Source organism: Lytechinus variegatus, chromosome 6 (genome assembly GCF_018143015.1).
Source record: "Lytechinus variegatus isolate NC3 chromosome 6, Lvar_3.0, whole genome shotgun sequence".
In the NCBI taxonomy this organism is placed as follows: domain Eukaryota; kingdom Metazoa; phylum Echinodermata; class Echinoidea; order Temnopleuroida; family Toxopneustidae; genus Lytechinus; species Lytechinus variegatus.
In genome coordinates, this window is record NC_054745.1 from 14559508 (window position 1) to 14584709 (window position 25202).

The following is a 25202-nucleotide window of genomic DNA, read 5'->3' on the forward strand; positions in this document are numbered from 1 at the left end:
TTAACCGCATCAAACATAATCTTAAGTAAGACCTATCTTTATCATAAGACAATCTGAATCAAATCCTGGAATTCTTAAACGACCGCTTTTGGTATTTCCTCATATTCATGAGCCAATCCGATGTTAGTATAGAGAAAGGGTATGAATATATTCATACCGTACCGCTTCAAGTAGGTATCTAGTTTCTTATCAATAGCGTTAATCACTTGCGGTCTGCATTTCATTTAATCAACAAGCGAGTCCAAAGTACAACATGTAATATCAGGAGGCGTGTCTTAGAATAAAGAGAAATTAACCGGGATAGGATTTAATGTCCTCAAAGTCAATATATAACTATTTGCATAGTGTATCTCTTTCAAGTATTAGTGATGCTAACTCTTGAAACTACTTCGTTGTCTCTCTGTATGCACACGGCACGTCCTGGTACGCTGCGCACAGTACTAAAGTACAACCTGTTGTACGTAACACGCACTCAGTATTGGAAAGACTGTCTAATTAAGATGGCGTACTTAGGTACCGTGTGCAGAGGTTTCATCCTCCTTCTCATCCTTTCAAACTTTTTGACGATCTCGGGGGCGACGTCGACGAGAGAATCGAGGGATACACACGAGCATGACCATGACCACGAACATGAACACGAACACAACCATGATGACTTTGTGGAAATTGGAAATTATCTTTTGGAAGCTGAGCTTGCCGAACTGAGGGAGGAATTCGACTTTTCGCACAATCCGGAGCAGAACATTTCTTATTCCCAAGTTCTGTCTTTGGTTGAAATAGTTTTCGGGCGAATCGATTGTGAACACCGGGTGGATAACTGCACAAAGGTAAAAGTTAAAAGAAATTCGTGCTTTTTTTTAGAAAGAATAGAAAGAAGATGTCTTCGTTTATATTCCAATTGCCTTTAATGCAAATTGCAAATACGGAAATATGCGCCAATTCATAAATCAATAAGGAATGTGAAAAGACTGAAAAAAATAACTGAAACAATGAATGAAGGAAACGAATTCCTAATTATAATGTATTGCATGTGTACACCTTATTTTTTTATTTCATTACTAAGAGGTTTAACGAAACACTTGATCGAGATGCAGAAGAGAACGAAAGGAAAGAAGAAAGAATGAAAGAAAGAAAGAAAGAAAGAAAGAAGAAAGAAAGATAGGTGGATGGATGGTTGAATAGATAGATAGATAGATAGATAGATAGATAAGATAGATAGATAGATCGCCGGATAGATTAGATAGATAGATAGATAGATAGATATATAGAAATATAGATAGATAGAAAGATAGATAGATAGATAGATATATAGATAGATAGATAGATAGATAGATAGATAGATCGCCGGATAGATTAGATATATAGAAATATAGATAGATAGAAAGATAGATAAGATAGATAGATCGCCGGATAGATTAGATAGATAGATATATAGATAGATAGAAAGATAGATAGATAAATAAGATAGATAGATAAGATAGATAGATCGCCGGATAGATTAGATATATAGAAATATAGATAGATAGAAAGATAGATAGATAGATAGATAGGTAGGTAGGTAGATAGATCGCCGGATAGATTAGATAGATAGATATATAGAAATATAGATAGATAGAACGGTAGGTAGATAGGTAGGTAGGTAGATAGATAGAGATCCGGCCAAACGAAAGGCGAAGTGAAACCACTTAAAGTGAGATCATTAATGTCTACATACCTTCAAATTAAGGTCACGATACAGTTTCTAAACTTAAGGTATTGCCAAATAAGGTATTAAACGTGAGAGTTGCGTTATATTATAGGCCTGTCTGTTTTATATACGCCTATTAAAAAAGCAGGATCGTTTTTTTTTTCAATTCGTGAAGAAAAGCGTGCGTCCGAAAATAATCTTTGCAGGAATACGAGCGTAGAACATTTCCAATAGAACAACATTACAGATTATCTCAATTACGAATTGTCCAACTTGTATTCTCTATATTATTTTTTTTATTTTACATTTTCATTGATTGATGGTACTATTAACTTTTTTTTACAAATATCGCATCATTATGCTGTTAATACACTAGTATTCATACTCTTTTGTCCTTTCCTCATTTTGAGAGCGATTGAATACATACATCCCTTGTATTTTCGATCAGAAAACAAACTCGTATCCTCTTACCGGGCAGTCTGTACTTCGTTTGAGGGAAGCAAAATTATGCTAGGTTCAAAGAGACCAAAGATACCACATCCGCCAATCTAAAAATAACTTTAAAAAAAAAATATCTTTGTTATATAAACAAAATTGGATACTCGATTAGGGTTTTCACCGAATGGGTTCGGCTATTTATGCATGCATGCATGTGTTAACATAATTATGTCTCCCATTTTTATTGTGTAAAAATGCGTATACATTCTCCCCACTCGTACCGTCACGAATTAATAAGCCGCTTCTTTGAATATTCTATTTTAACATCATTTTTTACCTCGTCATCAGACACATGAAATCCCTTGAGTTTATGTTGCAAAAAAATTGAATTATTGGAAAGGCCTATATTCAAATCTTATTTTATATTGCACAAAACTCAAGTATAAATGCCCCTTTTTGGACTCATTAATGGTCAAGTCAACCCCAGAAAATTGTTGATTGGAATACTAACAAAGAGAAAGAATTTAGACTACCATAACACTGGAAATTCATCTAAATCGGATGTAAAATAAGAATGTCATGACGTTTTAACTTTTTTTTGCTTATTTTTCACAAAAAGTACAATGCATAACTCGGTGACATGCAGATGGAACAGTCTATGATGTCGCTCATTCACTCTTTTGCTTTTTATTGTTTGAATAATACAATATTTCATTTTCTACAGATTTGACGATATACGGCTAACTTAACTGAATCATATAGTATTAAACAATGCTCATTCCACATGTTCAGGGAGGAATTAATCGTTGTTTCACTTGACAATGAGGATATGATTATAATATTTCATATTTCCCATGATGCACATGGGAAATATGGCAATCTCTTATCCTTCTTTACCCCCATTACATCAATAAAGAACCATGCCGCTTTTGACATTAATTTAACCCAGGCCACCGCTCCTCCAATAAAAAAAATCACATTCTTATAAAAAAATTATACTTTTGCTTATCTTGGAAATGTCCTACCGCGTTTTGTCTGAGAGTGAATTGCCGCTCTGCGTGACCCGGACCACAAATGATTAACATCGGGGGCACCGTCCGCCCGGGATATTACTTATGAATGAAAATGTTAAATATACATGATTTAATGTAATATAAAAGAAAAGGGCAAAGTGGGGACATGACATCACCGTTCACAAAATATTGCTAAACGTCGAAACTGAATAACTTCGTTATTTTTGTTTCCAGATTTTGATGAAATTTTCAGCGTTTTTTGCTCTGTGAATTTGGCTCCTTATATTTAGATGATAATGTTTTAAAGCCCAGAATACCCTTTTCATCGACCAAATGTAATATGACTTTTGTTGGCGTTTCTAACCTGGACAAGGGGCCCGTTTTCATAAAACTTGTTACAATAATAAATTTGCAATAACAGTTAAAAGCTAACGAAATCCTTCCACTTGATTGGCTGATGGCAATATGTTAATTGAAATTTGGTATTTTGTGATTACTACAAGTCTTTATATGAAATCAGAGACCTAGTTATGAGCCGTTTTGGCGCGAAGAGTATCTCAGGGAGGGGGAGGGGTGGGGGTACTTTGATTTGGGTGGGCCCCGAAATCTGAAACCATATCTTGAAGTACGGAAGTTGCTATGTGGCCCACTGAAAATGGGGATGCTTGGGAACTGGTATTTAACATGAAATGGGGGTCTCCGAGAACTGGCGCTTGTGTTTCGTTGGAACTTGGAAGTACTGGCTGGGTGATCAAAAAAGGGGAAAATGAAATGCTTGGTAACTGCTGGAAAGGCGTAAAAATTGACTTAAGGGCCGCATATGCCGAACTGTATATACGCGAGTTCGCTCCCCTTACTAGTATGGTTTCTTTATCCATATTAATCAAGTTAATATAGTGAACGAAGATATCAAACGTTATGTTCACTGCCAATTTTAGGGACAGATACATCGCGTTATAGTTGCCTATTTCTGTCTTTCTTTACTTAAAAGAAGGTTATAGTTTACGAGTTTTTGTTTCATGCATGCACGCTTTCGCATCAGATAAAATAGTAATAATAATAAACACAGCATTTATTATGCGCCATCTATCTAGTGAACTATTCCGAGGCGCAGAGGGATTGGGAATTACAGATAAAATAATTTGCATAATGTATGGGTGCATGAATAAATGAAATTAGCTAACAATATTTAACAAAAATAAGAAGAAAACAAATAAGATTTTAGGTATTTTTTAAATGCTTCAAGTGATTCTGCTGATCGGATCCTCAGTGGAAGAGCATTCCAGAGAGATGGAGCTGATGAGGCAAATGCCTTTTCTCCCAGAGTTAAATTCGTTCTTTGTACATTTAGCTGTTTATTAGTAGAGGATCGGAGATTTCTTACGGGAATGTATTCAGAGATTAGATTTTGAAGGTATAAAGGAGACTGACCATGCAATGCGAATTAATGCGAAAATGCGAATTAAAATACCGTCATTGAAAAAAAAATTGCTTCTCTCTTCCTTCTCGCTGTGATCATGTATTTTGACCGAATCTTGTGGGGATGATTCATTCATGGTCAAGTCCCTTGTCTCGTCATATTTTTGCCAAATGTCAACTGAAATGACAATTTAAAAACAAAGGTATGATCTTTTTGGTGGATGGTTATCAGAATATGTGTTACAGTATTTCAAAATTTGTGTAAATTTGATTACATGGTTCGATTCCGACAAACCGATACTTCATTGTGGCGACAACAATGTGATACAGTAGTTGGTTCACGCGTCCAAACATGTGATCATGTGATAACAATGTGGGCGTGGCAAAATATCCAGTAGATGCGCGCGCAATGCCGCATTACCACATCGTGTTATTTGGATCCAGTATGTCCCTATTTGCTAGGCCGATGACTAATTTGTCAAATACATGTATAGACGCATTTGTGGCCTGCTTTTTCTGTGTTTTTTATTCAATCGGTGATCTTTGGTAAATATATATCTTTCATTTTTGAACTGCCATTGTTAGTCTGCTGATTGTTTTAGCAGAGTACTTTTTTTATAAAAACCTCTTTGAAATTGAAATTCAACTTCAAGATAGTGATTGATAATGTTCATTTCTTTTGTTTTACCCCAAACTAAAGAGATTATGAGTTGTATGGATGTGTTTGTGCATATTGCGATTTCGTGTGATTTTTTTTTGGGGGGGGTCCTTTGAAGGTAAACAATCCTCGAAGAGATGCTGTAAAGAATATGAAATCCGAGAGTGGGAACTTTTCACGAGACCCGCCCCCCCCCCCCCAAAAAAAAAGAGCAATTTTTTTAAAAACACTAGATCACCGTGCATGGATGCGCAACTGGGTTTTCTGCTTACTTTTCCTATTCCTTTTTCCAGTTTTTCTTTGCTAATTTCAAAGTTTTATCTGTAATAAAAGCATGTAGGCCCACAACTCGGTTATCCCGTGCTTTCAAGTGAAAATAAATATAAATAAACATAGAAAAATATTACTGATCGCCATCCAATTTCGTTTTCACTTTGCCTTACAGTGTCAGAATGATTTTACAGAAGATGTCTTCTCAACCATGGGGATCGATGTCGACCACGGGTTCGACGAGGCCACATTCCTCCACGCCAGCTCCATCCTCCTTTACGGGACCTACGAGATGGTTTCCGTCTGCCACGCCGGCCCGGGTGGGACCGACCTCACCGAGAGCGTGGTCATGACGTCACTCATGACCACGGCGCCCGATTCTTCGAACGCGACCTTGGGCGAGGCTGACCTGGAAGTGATTCTTGACACGATAAAACAGAACTATACTGCAACAACCATGGCCACGGTGAGTGATTAATAATCATGATAATTACACAGCAAAAACTGTGGTGCTAACCGGTGTACATAGAGGACTACACCGGTGTTAAATTGGTGGTGTTAGTTTTACACCTATAGGTGTTATTAAAACACATATGGTTGTTACATTTACACTTTTTGGTGTTATGTTCAATCTCCAGGGTGTTATTTTAACACATCAGGGTGTGGTCCTCTATTAACACCAAATGGTGTCAGTTTTAACACCACAGTTTTTACAGTGTAGGTTCAATAATTCGCATATTTTATCTTTTTGGGGTGGGGGTATGTCCTCTTTTTCTTTTACTGTATATGTATATTCGCAAATACGAATAAGTCGACTATATTTTTTTCATTTCCAAGGGGATCCTTTGTTTTTTAGTGTACCCGCCTCATTTCCACTGATGCGTAATATTATACTGTTTTTTGTTTTACGAAGTAAGAATGTTCGTCTGTAAAATTGTACTTTATGTGTATTACTTTATATTACTTTGTATTATGTTTTGAATGGAATGGAATAAAGAATTGAATTAAATGTGAAATAGAAAGAAAAAGAAAAGAAAATACTCTCTAAATGCAAAAAAAAAGAAGTCTAATCTAATCCCTGATCACACCTCTCTTGGAGTGATACAAGGTACCAATCCCTTTGGAGTGAGCTGTACATCCTTTAAGAGTGCATTGTGACTCCTTTTGGAGTTAACTGCATGCAGAACTCCAAGGGAAGTGTGATTAGGAGCTAGATTAGCTCTTTTGATTTAGAGAGTATATATGATTCTTCTTTTATTTGATTTCTTTACCAAAATGACCCCTTTTTATGTCAAAATTTTCTTATATAGTTTTATCCTTAAATCCAATTGTCCCCCCCCCCCCTTTGAGAAGTAAAATCGAGGTGTGCCCCCCCCCCCCTTGAAATTGAAGACCTTTTTTTGCTTTCTTGTCAATTTTTCCCGGGTACGTAATATTCTTAATTTGAGGTTGAAAACCTTATTTTCTGGCTTGTCAAAATTTTCCTCCAAAAAATTCGTTCCCCTTTTGGAAAATCCTGGATCCGCCCCTGGCAATTGCAAATGCATTTTGCTAAGACACATGCAGGTATATTAAATTATTCATATGCAAAAAAAGTAATCAATTCAATCATATGACATATGATTTGAATTTTTTGTGCAGTTAAAAGGGCAATTCTTGATATATCAAAAAAAATGCGATTAAGAAAATGAGAAGGAGTGATTCCGGTATTAAGATCGATTGTGACTTAATGAACCCTTTTGTGAAAGTGTAACAGTCGTTGAGGGGAGCAATTCCCATTACACTTAACAGGATACACGCTCGTAAAACTAGACCTTGATAGGGCATATATCATGTATATGGGCAATTTTAACTGCGTAAGTAGCACCTGTATTGCTCATTCCGGGAACAGATGTCGGCGTTAAAACACTTCCAATAAATAAGCACGGCTTCCGATTGCACGGGGTACTAGCATTCTCATTAATTCATTACAAGGTCTTAAGATTTGCGGCTAACCTCTGTGTGGCATTATAAACTAAGTATGAACCCAGTGCTACAAGAATAAGCCTGTGTAAAGGCTATTTATTGTACATCTAGAGCATTAATGCATCACAAATTTATACCCGCAAAATAAGACATAATTAATCACAGGCGTAACTATTCTTATCTGAATGGTACGCGCCTTAAACTCCAAGAAAACGACATTATCAACAGAGCCCGGCGCAAACTAATTGTCGATCCGTTGTTATCCGATTTTCAGAGAAATTACACAGGAAAAACTGTGGTGTTAACCGGTGTACATAGAGGACCACACCAGATATTTTACACCTGGTGTTGAATTGGTGGTGTTAGTTTTACACTTATAGGTGTTATTACAACACCTTTTGTTGTTACATTTACACTCTTTGGTTTTACGATAAAAATCTCTAGGGCGTAATTTTAACACCTCAGCTAGGTCATGCTAGGTCATGGGTGTGTAGTCCGCTATTAACATCAATTGGTGTCAGTTTTAACACCGCAGCTTTTACAGTGTAGAGCATTTCGTATGATTATTCCATCCTATAAACACTACTGTAAAACTTAACACTTCCATATTTTTAGAAGTTTCTGGTTAGTGTTTCATTATTTTCATCAACATGTGTCAAACAAGATTTATTTCTATATTTCATACTGATAGAAAATGTGTTAAATTGGGATTGGGTTTGGGACAGGAGGCTTCATGTCACAGTGGTTCAGTTAAAGGTCAAGTCCACATCAGAAAATTGTTGATTTGAATCGATGGAGAAAAATCAAATGAACATAACGCTGCAAATTTCGTTGAAATCGGATGTAAAATAAGAAAGTTATGACATTTTTAAGTTTCGCTTATTTTTCACAAAACAGTTCAATGCACAACTAACCGATATGCAAATGAGAGAGTCGATGATGTCCATCACTCACCATTTCTTTTGTCTTTTATTGTTTGAATAATACAATATTTTAATTTTTACATATTTGACAATCAAGGACCAACTTTCGAATAATGGTAATTCCACATGTTCAAAAAAGTTAAATTTTGTTTAAAATAGAATAATAAATAGAAAAATAGAATATTTCATATTTCATGTAATAAAATACAAAAGAAAAGGTGAGTGGGTGACATCATCAGTCTGCCAATTTACATACCGACCTGGATGTGCATATAACTGTTTTGTGAAATAAAGCGAAACTTTGAAACGTCATAACTTTCTTATTTTACATCCGATTTTCATGAAATTTCCAGTGTTTTGCTTGTTGGATTTTTCTCCTTTTTTCAAATCAACTTTTTTGTTGGGGTGGACTTGTTCTTTAACTGTTTCTGTCCCTGGCGTTCCAATTGTTGATATTTCTTATGTTGTACTGTTTATACCGAAATGTGTTTTTGTATCATTTGCCGAATAAATGAAATAGTAATAAATGATCATAATGATGATACTTCCCGGGTAATGGACCAGTCGTAATGTGTGCGATGAACTTCTGTGCGAACCACCCTAAAGGCCACTGCACACCTTACGACTGTTCGCCATCCGATTTTGGAATAAATCGCATTTCGCTCTTTTTCTGAAAATGTAAATTGAACATATCATTTTATTTGAGGATAAAATTAATTGAAAGAATACTAATATACCATTTTGTAAGATTGTGAGCCTTTATTTTGCAGCAAAGGCCAAATTAGTTTCAAATCGTAGCCAATCGTACGACTGCTATGACGTCATTACGACTAGATATTAAATTCGCTTTTATTCTAATAAGGATGATAGCAAAGTCACATATTTGAACATAGGTATTCTTACGATGATTTAGAACATTACACGGTAAGATGTTCCAAGTCTCAATATTAGCATCACATTCTACTACATTGTATTCCGAATTCGAGTCGCAGACTAGTCGCAAGGTGTGGGGTCGCCTTAACGCACTCACTCCCCCCGCACACACACACACCCTAGCTCCCACATCTGTGCACGGATTTGTTTACTACCATATGACCAGTGATTTGATTTGCCTCAATTAGAATTTACGCTGCCACCATCCATTAATCCCTTCTTTTTCGCTTTTGTTTCTTGAATTGTTAAATCGTAAACATTCAATGAAAAACATACAGAATTCGATTTTCATTAGTATTTGTCTATAATTTCTGTGCAAAGTCAGTCGAGCGACGGACATGGACTCCTTATAGTATTTTAACCCGAGGGCTAGCTGTTCTTTAGTCGGGGAGGTACGTTGGTTGGCACGTGTATAACGTGTCTCTCTTCCCATATCCTACATCAGGTCCATTTGGTGAACATGTGCTAAACTTGACTGATCTTATAATAATATGTCCTCCAACTTGAACCCAAGTTCCTTGAAATAAGGATCATAACTTGTGGGTAAAGAAACCCCCTGAGGCCTGACATACTAGCTATCAAGGGAATTTTTACACGTTCACTGAACACAGCATGGATTACCCGAGCCCATCGACATACCGCGGAGCCATCCGTAAATCTGGGCGCCTCCAGCCTGCTAAAAGTTACGATTGATCCGATCAGCCTCGTGTATATGGAAATCCATCAACTTCATGATTTCTCTTCAGGAAATTTGCACAATGTCCTTTGCAAACAAAGAAAAGCACGCTGAAATTCCAAGAAAGCTATAAATTTATGAATACATATCGTATTCATGGTATTTAGAAAATATTTAGAACAAATTGAATTTTGGATGTTGACGTTGCTGGCTTTCCATAGTTGTGGTTGATTGGATCAATTACAACTCTTTGTAAGATGGGGCCCCGGCTTTACATGTTTATTTTCAATTGGTCTTATGTCAAGTCGTCCAAATACCAGCTCGTCTTCTATCCCCTTCGGTCTACCATCAGTTCTTCCAGAGGGTCTAATCGTCATTTCGTCCACTCGCCATTTCGTCTAATAACGTGTTGCTCCAATCGCCATTTAGTCCATATTCCATTTTGGTCTAATTAGACTAAATGTCATAATATGGGCGAAATGCATGAAAAGAACATTGGTATTAAACCAATTGGTATTTTCATTTTTTTATAGCAATGACATTTCAATTATTTTTTCTTTTAATTCACAATAGGGCCTACAGTGTGAAGCTCCTAGCGTATGGCGTAATGAATCACCCCTATATATAAAAAAATTAAAATGAAGGTCCATAGTTTATTGTTCGGAATGATATTTGAAAAATGGATTATTCAATTCGTACTTTCCCCGATATAGGCCTACCTGAGACATGACATTGGGAATCGGGGGTGCTGAGGGTGCTTCCCATGGTTTTCCAAGGGGGTGCATGGGTGCTAGGTGTATTATTATTATTTTCATTATGCACAGCAAATATTGTGGTGTTAACATATAGAGGACCACACCAGTTATTTTACACTGGTGTTAAATTGGTGGTGTTAGTTTTACACCTATAGGTGTTATTACAACACCTATGATTGTTACATTTACACTCTTTGGTGTTATGTTCAATCTCTAGGGTGTTATTTTAACACCTCAGGGTGTGGTCTTCTATTAACACCAGTATTGTTGTCAGTTTAATTTAACACCATAGTGTTCTAGTCGAATTTCTCGTGACCAAACGACATCCATTTTGTAGTGAAACCCATTTACGACCTTTATTTGAGCGAATACCCCCACCCTCCTTTTTTTTTGCTTGTCAAATTCACTTCAGCACCTCAAGCAAAAAAAGGGAAAAATCGTTCCCAGAGATATAACTAATGTACATAACTATACATTTAACCTGCTCTTTTAAATTTCTTCATGTTATCTACAGTGCTTCAACGTCGAATCCGTATTCGAAGAAAACGTGGCTGACCACGAGACAGGAGCTGACGACCACGAGACGCACCACATCGCCCAGGTCGTGATCAACGGACTCCTTCATGGTCATTGCATTGGAGAGCCTTCGATGCCGTCGACCGCAGCGTTCACCGAATATATATTCGGCATATACGGAACGTCAGGGGTCATCCCAGAGGAAGGTCAGTGATTGAGAAGTTTTCATATTACGACATCAATTGAAAATGGCTATTGAACTAATATTCACTGAATTGAATGAAAAAATGTTCCTTTCCTTTATTATTGTCTCAAACTTTAACTCACATTCACTGTAACTTGTATTAAGAAAGATGATGGGATGAATAATTTTGTTAATTGTTTCAAATATATTTCACCCAGTCAAGCTTTGCTTTTAGTGGCAATCACTGCAGGTCTATGACATTTGCTCCGACGACAACTGCTCCGTTCTAAATTCCACTCCCTTATCGAATGACCTAGGGTGTAACACTACACTGTACACACTAATTCTAAGACTAACACGAAACCTTACATATAATCCTCGACTGCAAAGAGGACAAAGATGCAATGCAGTCATTTAATATCTGATGTTGTGAAACTGTTTTGCTTGAATAAATAAAAAATAAAATATTAGATGAACTTAAGGCAGGAGCAATTGTCGCACGAGCAAATGTCGTGTCACACCTCTTGTGTTTTTTTAATCGGTATGTCAAAGAAAATAAAGTTTTGTAGATTGCTTTGCTTATCACATATTTCTTTTTCCATGCTATCTTTATTGTGCTTGCATTGTTAATTTGTTTACAAAAGAATTGCAGATATCAATAAATTATTCTTATATTTTATGTTACATTTTTGGTTTCTTCATGTAACTTCACAAGATGACATGTGGTTGCATGAATAGGGAAAATATATTTGCAATTTTATTTTCCCCCAACTCAGAGTTTATTCATATAATGATGGATCTGGGCATCGGCGAGCATGCAGGCCACGACCATGACCACGACCACGAACACGACCACGCCCGTAGGAGAAGGGATATCGTGGCAGCTGATGACCATGATCACGACCACCCTGGTCACGATCATGACCACGATCACACCCGAAAGAGGAGGGAAGCCATGGCAGCTGATGACCATGATCATGACCACCCTGGTCACGATCATGATCACGATCACACCCGAAAGAGGAGGGAAGCCATGGCAACTGATGACCATGATCATGACCACCCTGGTCACGATCATGATCACGATCACACCCGAAAGAGGAGGGAAGCCATGGCAACTGATGACCATGACCACGACCATCCTGGTCATGATCATGACCACGATCACACCCGAAAGAGGAGGGAAGCCATGGCAACTGATGACCATGACCACGACCATCCTGGTCACGATCATGACCACGATCACACCCGAAAGAGGAGGGAAGCCATGGCAGCTGATGACCATGATCATGACCACCCTGGTCACGATCATGACCACGATCACACACGAAAGAGGAGGGAAGCCATGGCAACTGATGATCATGATCACGACCACCCTGGTCACGATCATGACCACGATCACACACGAAAGAGGAGGGAAGCCATGGCAGCTGATGACCATGATCACGACCATCCTGGTCATGATCATGACCACGATCACACCCGTAGGAGGAGAGATGTCATGTCAACGGGCTCGAAGAGACGGAGCATTAAGAAACGAGCTACAGTACTGGCTGATGATGGCCACAACCATGATGACCACGATCACGATCATCATAATCACTCGCACGTACCGGATGTTGCAACGGTAAAAACAACACCCACTCCTTATCTTTACTATTTTAACTCAATCTCTTTATGAGCAATCAACAATATTTCATTTAAAAGTGTTCGGTAACTGCATAATCAGACAAAGGGCAAATGAAAAATAATAATTCCCTTTAAACTATTAAGGGGGAAAATTGGATGATTTTCCCCTCTTCTCTTTCTCTCTCTCTCTCTCTTTATTTTCAAAAGACATGTATTAAGTCGCTATTCTTTTGGGGAAACATGCATGTCTTTATCTTTATATTCTTGGGGTGCATTTCAAGGCACATCCTGTCGTTGGTTCTCACTGAGGAAAATTCACCCCAGCCAATGAGAAGCGAGAATTCCAAAAGCTTTTAACAGTAGTCGGTGAATATCAGGAAATATTCACCTCGTGCAACGCACTCATATAGCATTAGTCTGCGCTGCGCCATATGGCTAGGTCAGGGGTGAAATGTTATCTTTAACACATACAGTACATTCACCTCCCTGCATTGAACTTCTGCTGCAATAGGACGTAAGTGACGAAAAATATATTTTCTTTAAAAAAATGTCTGTCAGTCATTTGCAAGGATATGACTGATACCAATGCGACACCACAATGCCTGCCTGACATATCTTCAGGAAGGGGGTAATTCAATTTATTCAAACAAACTGATATAAATAAGCTCTCACTTTGAAAGTGAGAGTCAAAATGGCTTAAATCAGACCAGGCTGCTTTGACACTTGCATCTCTCTGCCATTGTAATGCACGATAGTTTACGATAGGGAATATACCCAGACATTTTATTGCACCTGATTGTAAGAAATCATTGGATATAAAGATATATTGACTGCTGTATGAGTGATAGTTATGATCATGGACCCAAGGGAGCTGCACCACGGGGTTATAGTAGGTTACTAATTCCCTGAGAGGCTCTGACGAATCAGACAGCTAAATCTCTTCTTGGAATATTAAAATTGTTTGTTCTACTCTTAAATGTTTTCAACGAATTCTAAGTTGACAGTGGGCAGTTTAAATCTGTCTGTCTGGATGTGGTTTAATCAAAGTTTTTTTTTATTAGCCTGCACCGACAGTTTTCCATATAACACACATGGTTGGGGACCTACGTGTAAGGTATTACTCCCTTAAAACGGTTACACTTTGTAATTCCGAAGGTTCGTAATTCCGAAACACGTACATTGCGTATACCTCGATGTTCGTTAATCCGAAAACGTAAAAGGGTTCGTTAATCCGAACATTTGTGGCGTTATTCCGAAGGTTTGATAATCCGAAAACGAAAAAAGGTTCGATGTTCCGAAGGTTCATTAATCCGAAAACGAAATAAGGTTCGTTAATCATTTCGTTTTCGGACTAACGAACCTAGTTTTGTTTTCGGAGTAACGAACCTTCGGAATTACGAACCTCATTTCGTTTTCGGACTAACGTACCTTCGAAATAACGAACCTTCGGAATACCGAAGCTTCGAAATTGCGAATGTAGCGCTTTAAACAGGGGTTCTCATTTTATTATGGTATTCTGATTATTATCTCACCGTTGTGGTGATTACTAAACTTTAATTATTTCCAATATGTCAATCATTCATCAACCGATTCAATAATATTTTACGAAGAAACATAAAACTAAAAGAAATTAAAGCTGCTTCTAAATGGGTAAATGATATAGAACCCCTATTTTGTAATTTTTTACATAGTTAGGCATGAGGAAGAAGAAACGATATTTCTATATCAAGCAAATATTACCTCCTATGACAAGTTTGGATTGGCGCAAATGCCGGTTTCAGTGTAATTTCTTTTTCGTTACGGATTTCTTGTAAAAAAGGAGCATCTTTAAAGCCATGCTCAGGGTTCTTTACAAGTTGTTTGCAATCCATAAACTTGTAGTCAAAAATGAAAATATTAAGGGTACACACTAAGAAATGTTTAAACCCGTATGAAGCACTTGTTCCAAACTGTAGGGGTGCACCCTAAGTGGCAAAAGGTGAAAAAATGCACCTTTTTTATCATTAAATGCACCAAGAAATGCTCGTTGCTCCCTAATAGCTAGTGCAAATATGAGGTTCCCCAAGTATAAAAATGTCAAGGTGCATAGTACTTAAACATTAAAAATTGTTAAAATTTGAACCTTTATCACATTGTTCAATTTCGCACCCTATATAGGGTACTTAACATGGCTATATGCACCCTCAAAAGAGCATAATTACACTCATTAGCACCCCTTTGGGTGCAGCTATTGTACCAACCCGGAGGGTTCAAACTTGATTCCCTATTTCTATAGTGTGTATTTTTAAGCATGTATCCGTAGATAAAATTGAGTATAATAGGGAAAAGTTTTGAATTGTCGCCATCGCCCCCAAATATCAGTCAATATATATTTATTGTAAAGGCTCTCCCTCTCTCTCTCTCTACTCCCCCTCTAATCTCTGCATTTCTGCTCACCCGCCCCCCCCCCCCCCCTCTCCCTCTCTCTTTCTCTACCTCCTGACTGCAGACCTGTGTTTCAAGCGAGGAACTTCTCGACATCTACGGCATCGACCACGAGGAGGGGCTTACCCAAGAACAGTTCAACGCACTGTCTCCATCACTGGTGCAACAGATTTTGAGTGGCGCATGCGCAGAGACCACCGTCACTGAGCCGTCTGAAATACCCATAGCCCAAGGTGAGTAGTGTTTATAAAGTTCGCAACAGCTTTGATATTTTCTCAAAATAACAACAACCACGATAACCCCTTAGCGATATATATATATATATATATATATATATATATATATATATATTCTTTTTCTTTATTCGTACATCATTCTTTTTTTTTTAGATATTGTGGAACAGAAACAAAAAGCGACAAAACAGACAACATGCTAGTAGATTATAATTATTTAAGATATGGAGGATATTTATCAATACATAGTGATAACGTTGCTTTGATACTGAAACGTGATCTGAGCACAAAAAACAGATAAAGTTCGAACGAACTCGGATGTTATGAATAAGTTAACCATGTTAACTCTTCAATAAAAACATGAACGAACATGAGCATTTGAATTTTACGTGACGATGATGAAGCTTTCTTTTTCTTTTTTGTTATCTTTTTTTGTTGGCAAAAGTGGATGTTTTTCAAACAAACCGTAATGAATCAAAATGTATAGGAAAATCAATGTGTAGTTCTTTGTTTCCTTTTCTTTAAAACAGCGAAACGTTTAATCAAACATTATATGTAAAGTCCAGAATAGAATTTTGAATTAAATAGGTACCGACATTGGTCTGTAAAGGATTGGTATATTCACACGAAGAGATAGCTTTTACTTAAAATCACACTTAGTGATGGCGCCCACTTTATTTAACGCTCAATTTTATTGATTAATACGTAGTAGCGCATGCGTCCTCTTAGCATAATTTGACCAACACGATGATGCAACCGGATATTTTGCTAATTTTCTGAAAATGTAAAATAGTGAAAAGTATCATTTTATATGAAGTTCAGATTGAATGAAATGATATTGATTAAATATTGGATGATTGCAAGTGTGTAACAGCCGAGAAAGTTTCAAATCGTTTGGAAATCGGAAGTTGCAATGACGCCAATATAAATTTTGAATTCATTTTTATTCTGATAAGGATAGTAGCATAGTCAAAGATTTGAACATGGGCATTTGTACGATGATTTAGAACTTTACACAGTAAGCATGGTAAGATATTCCATGTGTCAATGTTAGCATTGAAATCCCCTACGTTTATTTATTCCAAAATCGGATCGCAGACCGATCGCAAGGTGTGCGGTGGTCTTGAATGGTACTTAAAGGGATGGTCCGGGCTGAGCATTTTTATATCTTAATACATAGAGTAGAATTCACTAAGCTAAATGCTGAAAATTTCATCAAAATCAGATACCAAATAATAAAGTTATGGAAGTTTAAGGTTAAGCAATATTTTATGAAAACAGTCTTCATGAATAATAGGTGGGCTGATGATGTTACATCTCCACTTTCCGTTTTCTTATGTTACATAAAATCATATTTTTTCACTATTTCATACTTGTGTATAAAATCATATGTCTCCCTTATAATGAAATAAGTTGCAGCAATAAAATTGTCAATCCAATTTTTCTAGTTCTTGGAGGAAAAAAAATAGAATAAACCTAATTTCATATAGTAAAATACAAAAGAAAAAGTGGAGATGTGACGTCATCAGCCCACCTATAATGAATGTTCATGACGACTGATTTCACAAAATATTGCTAAACTTTAAAATTCAATGACTTTGTTATTTCTCATCCGATTTTGATGAAGTTTTCGGCATTTCAAGTTGCTCAGTGAATTCTACTCTATTTATCAAGCTAAACATACTTTCAGCCCGGACCATCCCTTTAACTTTTAGTGAAGCACAGCCCTCTATCAGATATAAGAATATTCTCTCTTTCATATATTTGTGCAGTATGGGGATATGGCACTTTGGCCGTGTTAATCATCAGTTTATTCTCGGTCTTTGGTGGCCTGTTCGTACCGTGCATGTCGGATTCAGTCTACGACAAAACCATACAGACCATGATAGCATTGGCCGTGGCCACATTGACTGGTGATGCTCTCTTGCATCTTCTCCCACAGGTAAGCAATGTTAAGTTATTCGTGAGAAATGATAGTCACCATTCAAGACCACGCAGGTATGCAATCTTAATGACTTGTGGTGCCACGAGCTAATTACATCAGGAGGGCTAAAGATATTCGTTCAACCCAATTAACCCATTCGAATTTTTTTCAATTTGATATTGCTGATCGACAAAAGTATATGAATATGATTCAAAATCTAACACTGATTCTAGAAATGGCAACTGCTGAACTTCCTTTGACGAAATTGCGAAGATATATCAATGATTGGGAACTATTTTTTGACTGGCGGAAGAATTGGGGCTATTTTACTGTTTCAGTTGATGAGTTTGATCTCATCATACTTATCTTCATAAATGGCGATTTATTTTCAAAATGAGCTGGCTACGATACCCTTCTCTGGTCAGATTTGGAATGTAAGATGTATATCCTCTCCAAAGGTATGTAGTAGACATTCAACCCTCTAATTTCACATTTATTTTTTATGAATTTTTCTTTTAACACACAAGTCTATGGGGAATGTTTTACGCGCGTGACACCTCGGTCTCTCATTGACTGTGTGTTATAAATAGCTAGTCTTAAAATAATCCTTTTGAGATAGCTCTTAATAAATCAGAGAATAGTTTTTCATTGGTCAATCATATTATCATTTTGTAGGCTATAGAGAAACTCAAATATTTCTTCAATATATTTGTTTTCCTACTTTGTAACAGAATTATTGCGGTATAGTTATTTACGAATGTGTAGAGGATTGGTGTTATCATTCAAATTGGTATATTACAACACCACAGAATGATGCATTATGGGTTTTAGGAATCTACCTAGATTTAAGTTGTTCAAGACTTATAGGGTGTGTGTTGGCTCAGCTGGTGTTGGATCAGCTGTTAGACGTCCGTCTCAGAACAGGTCACAGGTCGGGGGTTCAAACCCCAGCCGCGTCAGACCAAAAGACGTTAAAATAAGATGGGGGTCGCGCTACCCTGTTTGGCGTTCAATGATTAAAGAGATAGAGCCTCGTCGATCTGGCGCTGCACATCGGCTGCCGAGTCCACGATCAATAGGGGAAAGCAAATTTCCGGAGTATTTCATTGGCATGTCTATTTCGAACAATGAAATATTATTTTCGTTGTCGCTATACAAGGAGGCTGCTGGTTCGTATTAGCTTTGAGCTTTCCCTGGGAAATGATAGTCATGAACACCAAGGCCCGTTTCATAATAACAAATTGCCATATAAGATTTAAGCTACTGAAATAGTTATATCCGATGGTATGAATTTGTTATTAAATTGTGTATTGTCTTATCTGTCAATTAGTCTTTACGAAACGGCATTAAACACTAAAGGGAACACATATGTAATAATTTTTTCCATCAGTTCGTGTGTTAAAAAAAACGGAATTGGACTAAATGGATGGGACAAACTGTCTCTAAAAATGAATAAACGAATTGCGAACCCAGCGAAATTTTAGTCTTTTTGATAAAAATCCCATTATGAAACATAAATTTATTATCGTTAGATAATCATTTATTATTGTTTCCCGCTTTCTTTTCCCCTCATTCATTTCCTCAGTGCATACCCCCGCACAACTTTGAGAACTGTTTAACTCAAAATGTTCACCAAATTTACCAAAAGGGTGCACATAATCCATCATTTTCACTTTTGAAAATAAAAAAATGCCCTAAAGACGTGCTCGATCGCTTTCCCCTTTTGTTTCAAATTTCTTAAAAGATTGGTCCCCCCCCTTGGCCCTATTAGTTCAGAAGGGCCAGAGCCACCCCCCCCCCCACCCTCTCTTGTCCCTTCATACGCCAGTTAACGAAGTCATCCTACACAGCAAAAACTGTGGTGTTAACCGGTGTACATAGAGGACCACACCAGTTATTTTACACCGGTGTTAAATTGGTGGTGTTAGTTTTACACCTATAGGAGTTATTACAATACCTTTTGTTGTTATATTTACACTCTTTGGTGTTACGTTTAATCTCTAGGGTGTAATTCTAACACCTCAGGGTGTGGTCCTCTATTAACACCAATTGGTGTCAGTTTTAACACCGCAGTTTTTACAGTGTAACACCTTCGTCTCTTAAATGTTTTTATTTTTCCAGGCTGTAGGATTACACTCTCACGACCACAGCCATGATGAGGGTGCCCACAAACCAACTAGCCCTGAGATGGCCTATATATGGAAGTGTCTCGTTGTAGAGATGGCTCTTTACGTGTTCTTCGTCTTCGAGCAAACCACTACTTTCTTGGGGGTAGGTGGTGTCCTTTTTCACTCGACTTAAATGCGTGTTTACAAACAACTATAGTTTGAAAATATCTACATGTTGAGATAACCACCAACCATGCATACAGATTATGAAGTTGTTTGTTTGAGCCTTCTTCGATCAGATAGGCCGACCACCCTGACATAGAAGTTCATCCTGACAAAAAGCTTGTTGTAAAAATACCACAAAAATATTAGTGAATTGGGTTTAAGAAAAGCCCATCAAAGACTTAGAAAGTGATTTTTAGATTTTGATTGTGACTTGGTATGCGAGCAGCTGCCCCATCTAATATGCCTTAATTTCACCTTTTTTTCATGATTAAAGACTTCAAAGATTTATTCTTTCAGTAGGAGGTGTGAAATGTCTCGTAATATACTGAAGGTACAGTTTAAACATGCAGTTTTTTATGACATTTCATTGATATTGTTTTGATTTCCCGATGTAAGAACATGTCCTTAGATGCCCCTTTACTACATGTTCTGGGGGTCATGCGACCCCACCCCCTCACCGCCCGCTAACATATATTTCCTACAAAATTTTCTTCCCGGTGTCAATCAGACTAGGGTTTTTTTCCACCCACGATTGGGCTACACTAAAATTATGATTATTAACAAAAACACGAATCATAATTGGAAACATATAATTTATAATAGAGTACTCGGCGAACTGAACAGCGTGGCGCAATGTGACAATACTTGCGCTTACAATGCCACAAAGTTTCGGGTTCAAATGATATTAAACAAAAAGGAACTTTGAACAAAATAGAAGTCAAGGTAGCTAGCCTAATTCAGATTCTCTAATGCTCGATCATCTGTGGTCCGGAATATAAAAAGGGCGACAAGTCGGAGGCGAAATAATTCGTCGGCGTTCCTCCGAACCGTCGTATCGGACAATTTTGGTCAGAAAATCGATTTTGAGATTTTTGCAGAAAATGAATGTACAAGTCCTATTCTATTCATAAGTGAATTTCTAGGCAGCAATTTATTTTATTTTCTGAGATATCATGGATTTTAACGCCGATGCCATAAAATTTTTTAATAAAATGCCCAAATCCCATTGGAAACGTGTACTGTAGCAGAGCGATACGACGTTTTGACTGACCGCGATTTCAGTGCGCGCGGTCAACCAAACTGTCGTATCGGCCATCTGCGCTGCATTGACTTTGCCCGTGAAAAGTGATACGACGTTTTGACTGACCGCGCGCATTGAAATCGCGGTCAGGGTTGTTGTATTCCCTATAGCGTTTTTTTACAGGGGAAATCTAAACCGCTCAAACCGAAATTACAAGCACGGAGCTCTTTCGCGATATTCTATAATCCTTGGTTTTGTGTAAAAGTAAGGATACCATTGTCAAGCAGTTGTCTCGGTCTTTCCAACCATATATTTTCTATAGCAATAAAATTGTTGTAATGATGGGGAACTAAGTGTGAAAATTACAGTAAACTTTGAAGTCGATTATCTCTTAAATGGGTTTTCAACCGTCGTATGTGGATACGACGGTTCGGATGACCGCCGACGAATTCACTCCTCCCCCTCCCTATTAAGTATTTCATATATGTTACTAAAACCCCGGGGGTCACTTGTTTGATACGTATGTGCCGCGGTGGAGACTCCCATTTCAGCCTATAAGTTTCTTTTCCAGAGCTTCACTAATTTGGAAGCTATAGAAATTCCTACCCCCCCCCCCCATGCCGAAGACCCTCTAGGGAGAGTGCTCCGATCTTACTCGGCGCAAACTGCGTTCAACGACAGCAAAAGCTCTATAGAGAGATACGGAAACCGCTGACTGGGTAATCCTCAGAACCGTCATGATCAATTCTAAGCATAATTACACTCCATAATATAAAATTTATGCTATTCCAAAATATTGCATTTTTAGCAGTCATTGCAGTTCCGGAGACCTCCATTTCATGACCAAAATTTAGTTCCAAAGCCCCTAAGTTTTGTGTTTAATCATACGAGTACCCCCCCCCCCTCCCGGGGGGTATTAAATGAAATGGGACCCCTGATATTATAACCTACAAGCCGATACCATAAAACCCTGCAGAAAATGTTGATCTTAATCTTAAATTATTTTTATTTCCCCCATTGATAGGTCTTCGGACACTCACACAACCACGCAGTAGGAGACATGGAGATGACAATCAACGGGCAACGTCGGCGTAGCTTGTCCACTCGGAATTCCTTCATCAAGAACGGTTCGCCGGCGGTGAACGGTAAGGCGTTCACCGAACCGACGATCACCGAGTCAAAAACTGATCTGGTAATAATTAGTTTCAATCAACAAACGTAGAGGGCGTTAACGGTTTTCCAGCAGAGTTTGCAGGGGATATATTTGTATCACGAGGGAAAATTTAAATACTTTAGGTGGTCCAAGAATTTTTTTTTATATCACACCCCATCATGTCTGTTATATTATATAGCCTAGAATGATGAAGATAGATCTAAAGTTAGGTCTACGATGCCTGCAGTAGATAAGTTGTTTATAATATTCACAATGACTGACGGAACTGGTATAATGACCATTTTCTAATCAAAATCATGTTCGCTAAGGTCCAGATCTAAGTTAGAGTCCGGTCCAGGTCGAGGACCCAAGGGAAGGCAGAGCATGATGATCCATGATCAAAAGCAGTTTCTGATCTAATTTGCCAATTTAGGATGAGATAAAATATGACTAGATCTAGGTCAGACTATAAATAAAAGACTAGACCTATGCCTTTACTGTTGGTGGTGGTCCTGATCTTTCTGTTATCGAACCAGGTCCAGGACCAAATGTACTTATGTTATGTTAGCATTAACGATGATTTACGGTGTCGTTAGCAAGATTTAGAGTTTAGACTTATCTTTCTTTCTTTTTTCCTTTTTTAACTCCAACGTTAGGCCTAGGTCTAAGTTTGATCTAACGCGTTAAAAAATTAGACCTAACTTAATATATTTATAGATCTTGGCTCAGGCCTAAATCTAGATCTACTTACCAAATTTTATCGTCCAAAAACTGGTCTTAGTCCTCATTGCTCATCAGACATCACCACAAATCTTTCATAAACCAAATCCAAAACTCTAGTCTGAGCTAACGTTAAGCTTCAGTCTCTATCTGCTAACTACTTTGGCTGCACCTACAGAAACATATCCAGAAATTGTTAAATGAATTTCCAGAATTTCAGAAATGACGGTTATTCCTGTCTCACGTTACACTAATCTAACAAGCAACATGTAGATCCATTTAAGTAACTGTGAAGAAGGCCTAATGTTAGATCGAACGTTAGACCTAAGGCTCCTAGGTACGTCGTCGTCGGACTCACTTAAATTCCGCGGTCCGTTTCGTGAATATTGATGATTAAAATAGATATAAACTGTTGATCAATAATTGCAAGCGATCGCTAAACTTTAGTCTTTAGTCCCAAACATGTAATTTTAATGCCTTGGTAACATTTAATCCACAAGAGGGCGCCATACACCAGTACACGTAGAAAAAAATATATTCATGCACCGGCTGGTCAATATATCTATTGATAGAGGATCGGCTGGAGGAAAAATGATTTCGATCATATCACGTAATGCACTATGGACCAATCACTCTTGGCTATCTATATAAAAATAGTTTTTGCGCTATATAAATGCATATTATTATCATTATCATACTATTATTACTACTAGTTCTATTATTACTACTACTACTTTTTCTTCTTTTTCTACTACTACTACTTATACTACTACTGCTGCTACTACTACTCCTAATACTACTACTATTACTACTTCTACTTTTACGTCTGCTGCTTCTACTCGTAATACTACTGCTACAATGAATTTTTCCTTCTATAAGTTCCGCTACTTTGGGATATAATATACTTATACTTTGACATACACAGATACTTCTGGTACTAGTTTTTATACCATTTTTAAAATACTTTTGCGACATTGACTAATGAAATTTATTGTTACTTGTAGTTGTACTAATTCTTTTTTGCTTCTATGTTATTATTATTGATATTATTGTTATTATTACCATTATTATTAATATCATTGGTGTTATTGTTATCAATTAACCAGTATTATCTTCATCGTTATTATTATTGTTTTCATTATCAATAATATTAGTAGTAGTATCATAATAATTATTACTATTTCCATTATTATTATTATCATTATTTTTCTATCATTATCAATATTATCAGTATTATTATCAATTATTGTTATCATAATCGCTAGAGGGTATTCATTTGTCTCGCAATCTACTATGGTCAACAAGGAAATTCGTGATCACTCTCGCAAAAAGTGTTCACTGGCTTTCTAGGAAAATTCGTGATCACTCTCGCAAAAAGTGTTCACTAGCTTACAAGTTCACGAGCTTTCGAGTGCCGCTGCAACTCTTTTTTTGCGAGAGTGATCACGAATTTTCCTAGAAAGCCAGTGAAAACTTTTTGCGAGAGTGATCACGAATTTCCTTGTTGACCATAGTAGATTGCGAGAGAAATGAATACCCTCTAGCGATTATTTCAATCCGCAATAATGAACCTATTTAGTATTGTTATCATTATCATCCTTCACAGGCAAACCATGAGGAAAAACTACACGAGGCTGTTGAAATTCCAACGGCAGAAACCAATTGCTGCATAGAAGGTACGGTAGGCACATTTGTATTTGTTTTCTTTTATTTTATGGTGATTATGGTGTACTTCTCTTAGTTCTTTTTACTTTTATGTTTTACTCTCTTCTAAGCGCCTTAAACACTTAATCAAAATGGAAAAGACGTTGTATAAATCATATGTATTATTATTGTTATCATTATTATTATTATAATTATTGATGTTGTTATTATTATTATTATCATTGTTATTATTATCATTATTATAATCATTATTATTATCATTATTATCATTATGATGATGATGATGATGATGATGATGATGATGATGATGATGGTGATTATGATGATGATGATGATGGTGATTATGATGATGATGATGATGGTGATTATGATGATAATGATGATGATGACTATGATGATGGTGATAATGGTGATCATGAAGATGATAATTACGACGATATTTTTAAATGTTACATAAATCTATAAAAGTTATCTCTGACCTTCTCCTTGGTAATTTAAATCGTTTTATTTTCCGATTGTTAAGCTTATGCTTTTATCTTCATGCTAGTTTATTGTGATTATTTTAAGTTTCAAACTTGTATGGGTTTTTTAGAACCTTTTTTGTATCCCTAGACATGTTTTACTTTGTATGTTTTACTTGTCTAAAAATACAAAAACAAATTT

The 25202-nt window shown here is 37.0% G+C and overlaps 1 protein-coding gene across 1 annotated transcript in view; it reads left to right on the top strand.

The window, feature by feature from the left end:
• The first annotated feature begins 386 nt into the window (after positions 1–386).
• LOC121417054 (zinc transporter ZIP10-like) overlaps positions 387–25202 on the top strand; it is a 28590-nt gene continuing 3774 nt past the window's right edge. Inside the window, exons 1-9 of the mRNA XM_041610614.1 lie at positions 387–827; positions 5661–5951; positions 11252–11459; positions 12214–13064; positions 15555–15723; positions 17496–17665; positions 19769–19918; positions 22026–22193; positions 24481–24550. Of these exons, the coding sequence (XP_041466548.1) occupies positions 405–827; positions 5661–5951; positions 11252–11459; positions 12214–13064; positions 15555–15723; positions 17496–17665; positions 19769–19918; positions 22026–22193; positions 24481–24550 (2500 nt within the window). The 5' untranslated portion in view covers positions 387–404. The remainder of the gene's footprint in view (positions 828–5660; positions 5952–11251; positions 11460–12213; positions 13065–15554; positions 15724–17495; positions 17666–19768; positions 19919–22025; positions 22194–24480; positions 24551–25202) is intronic.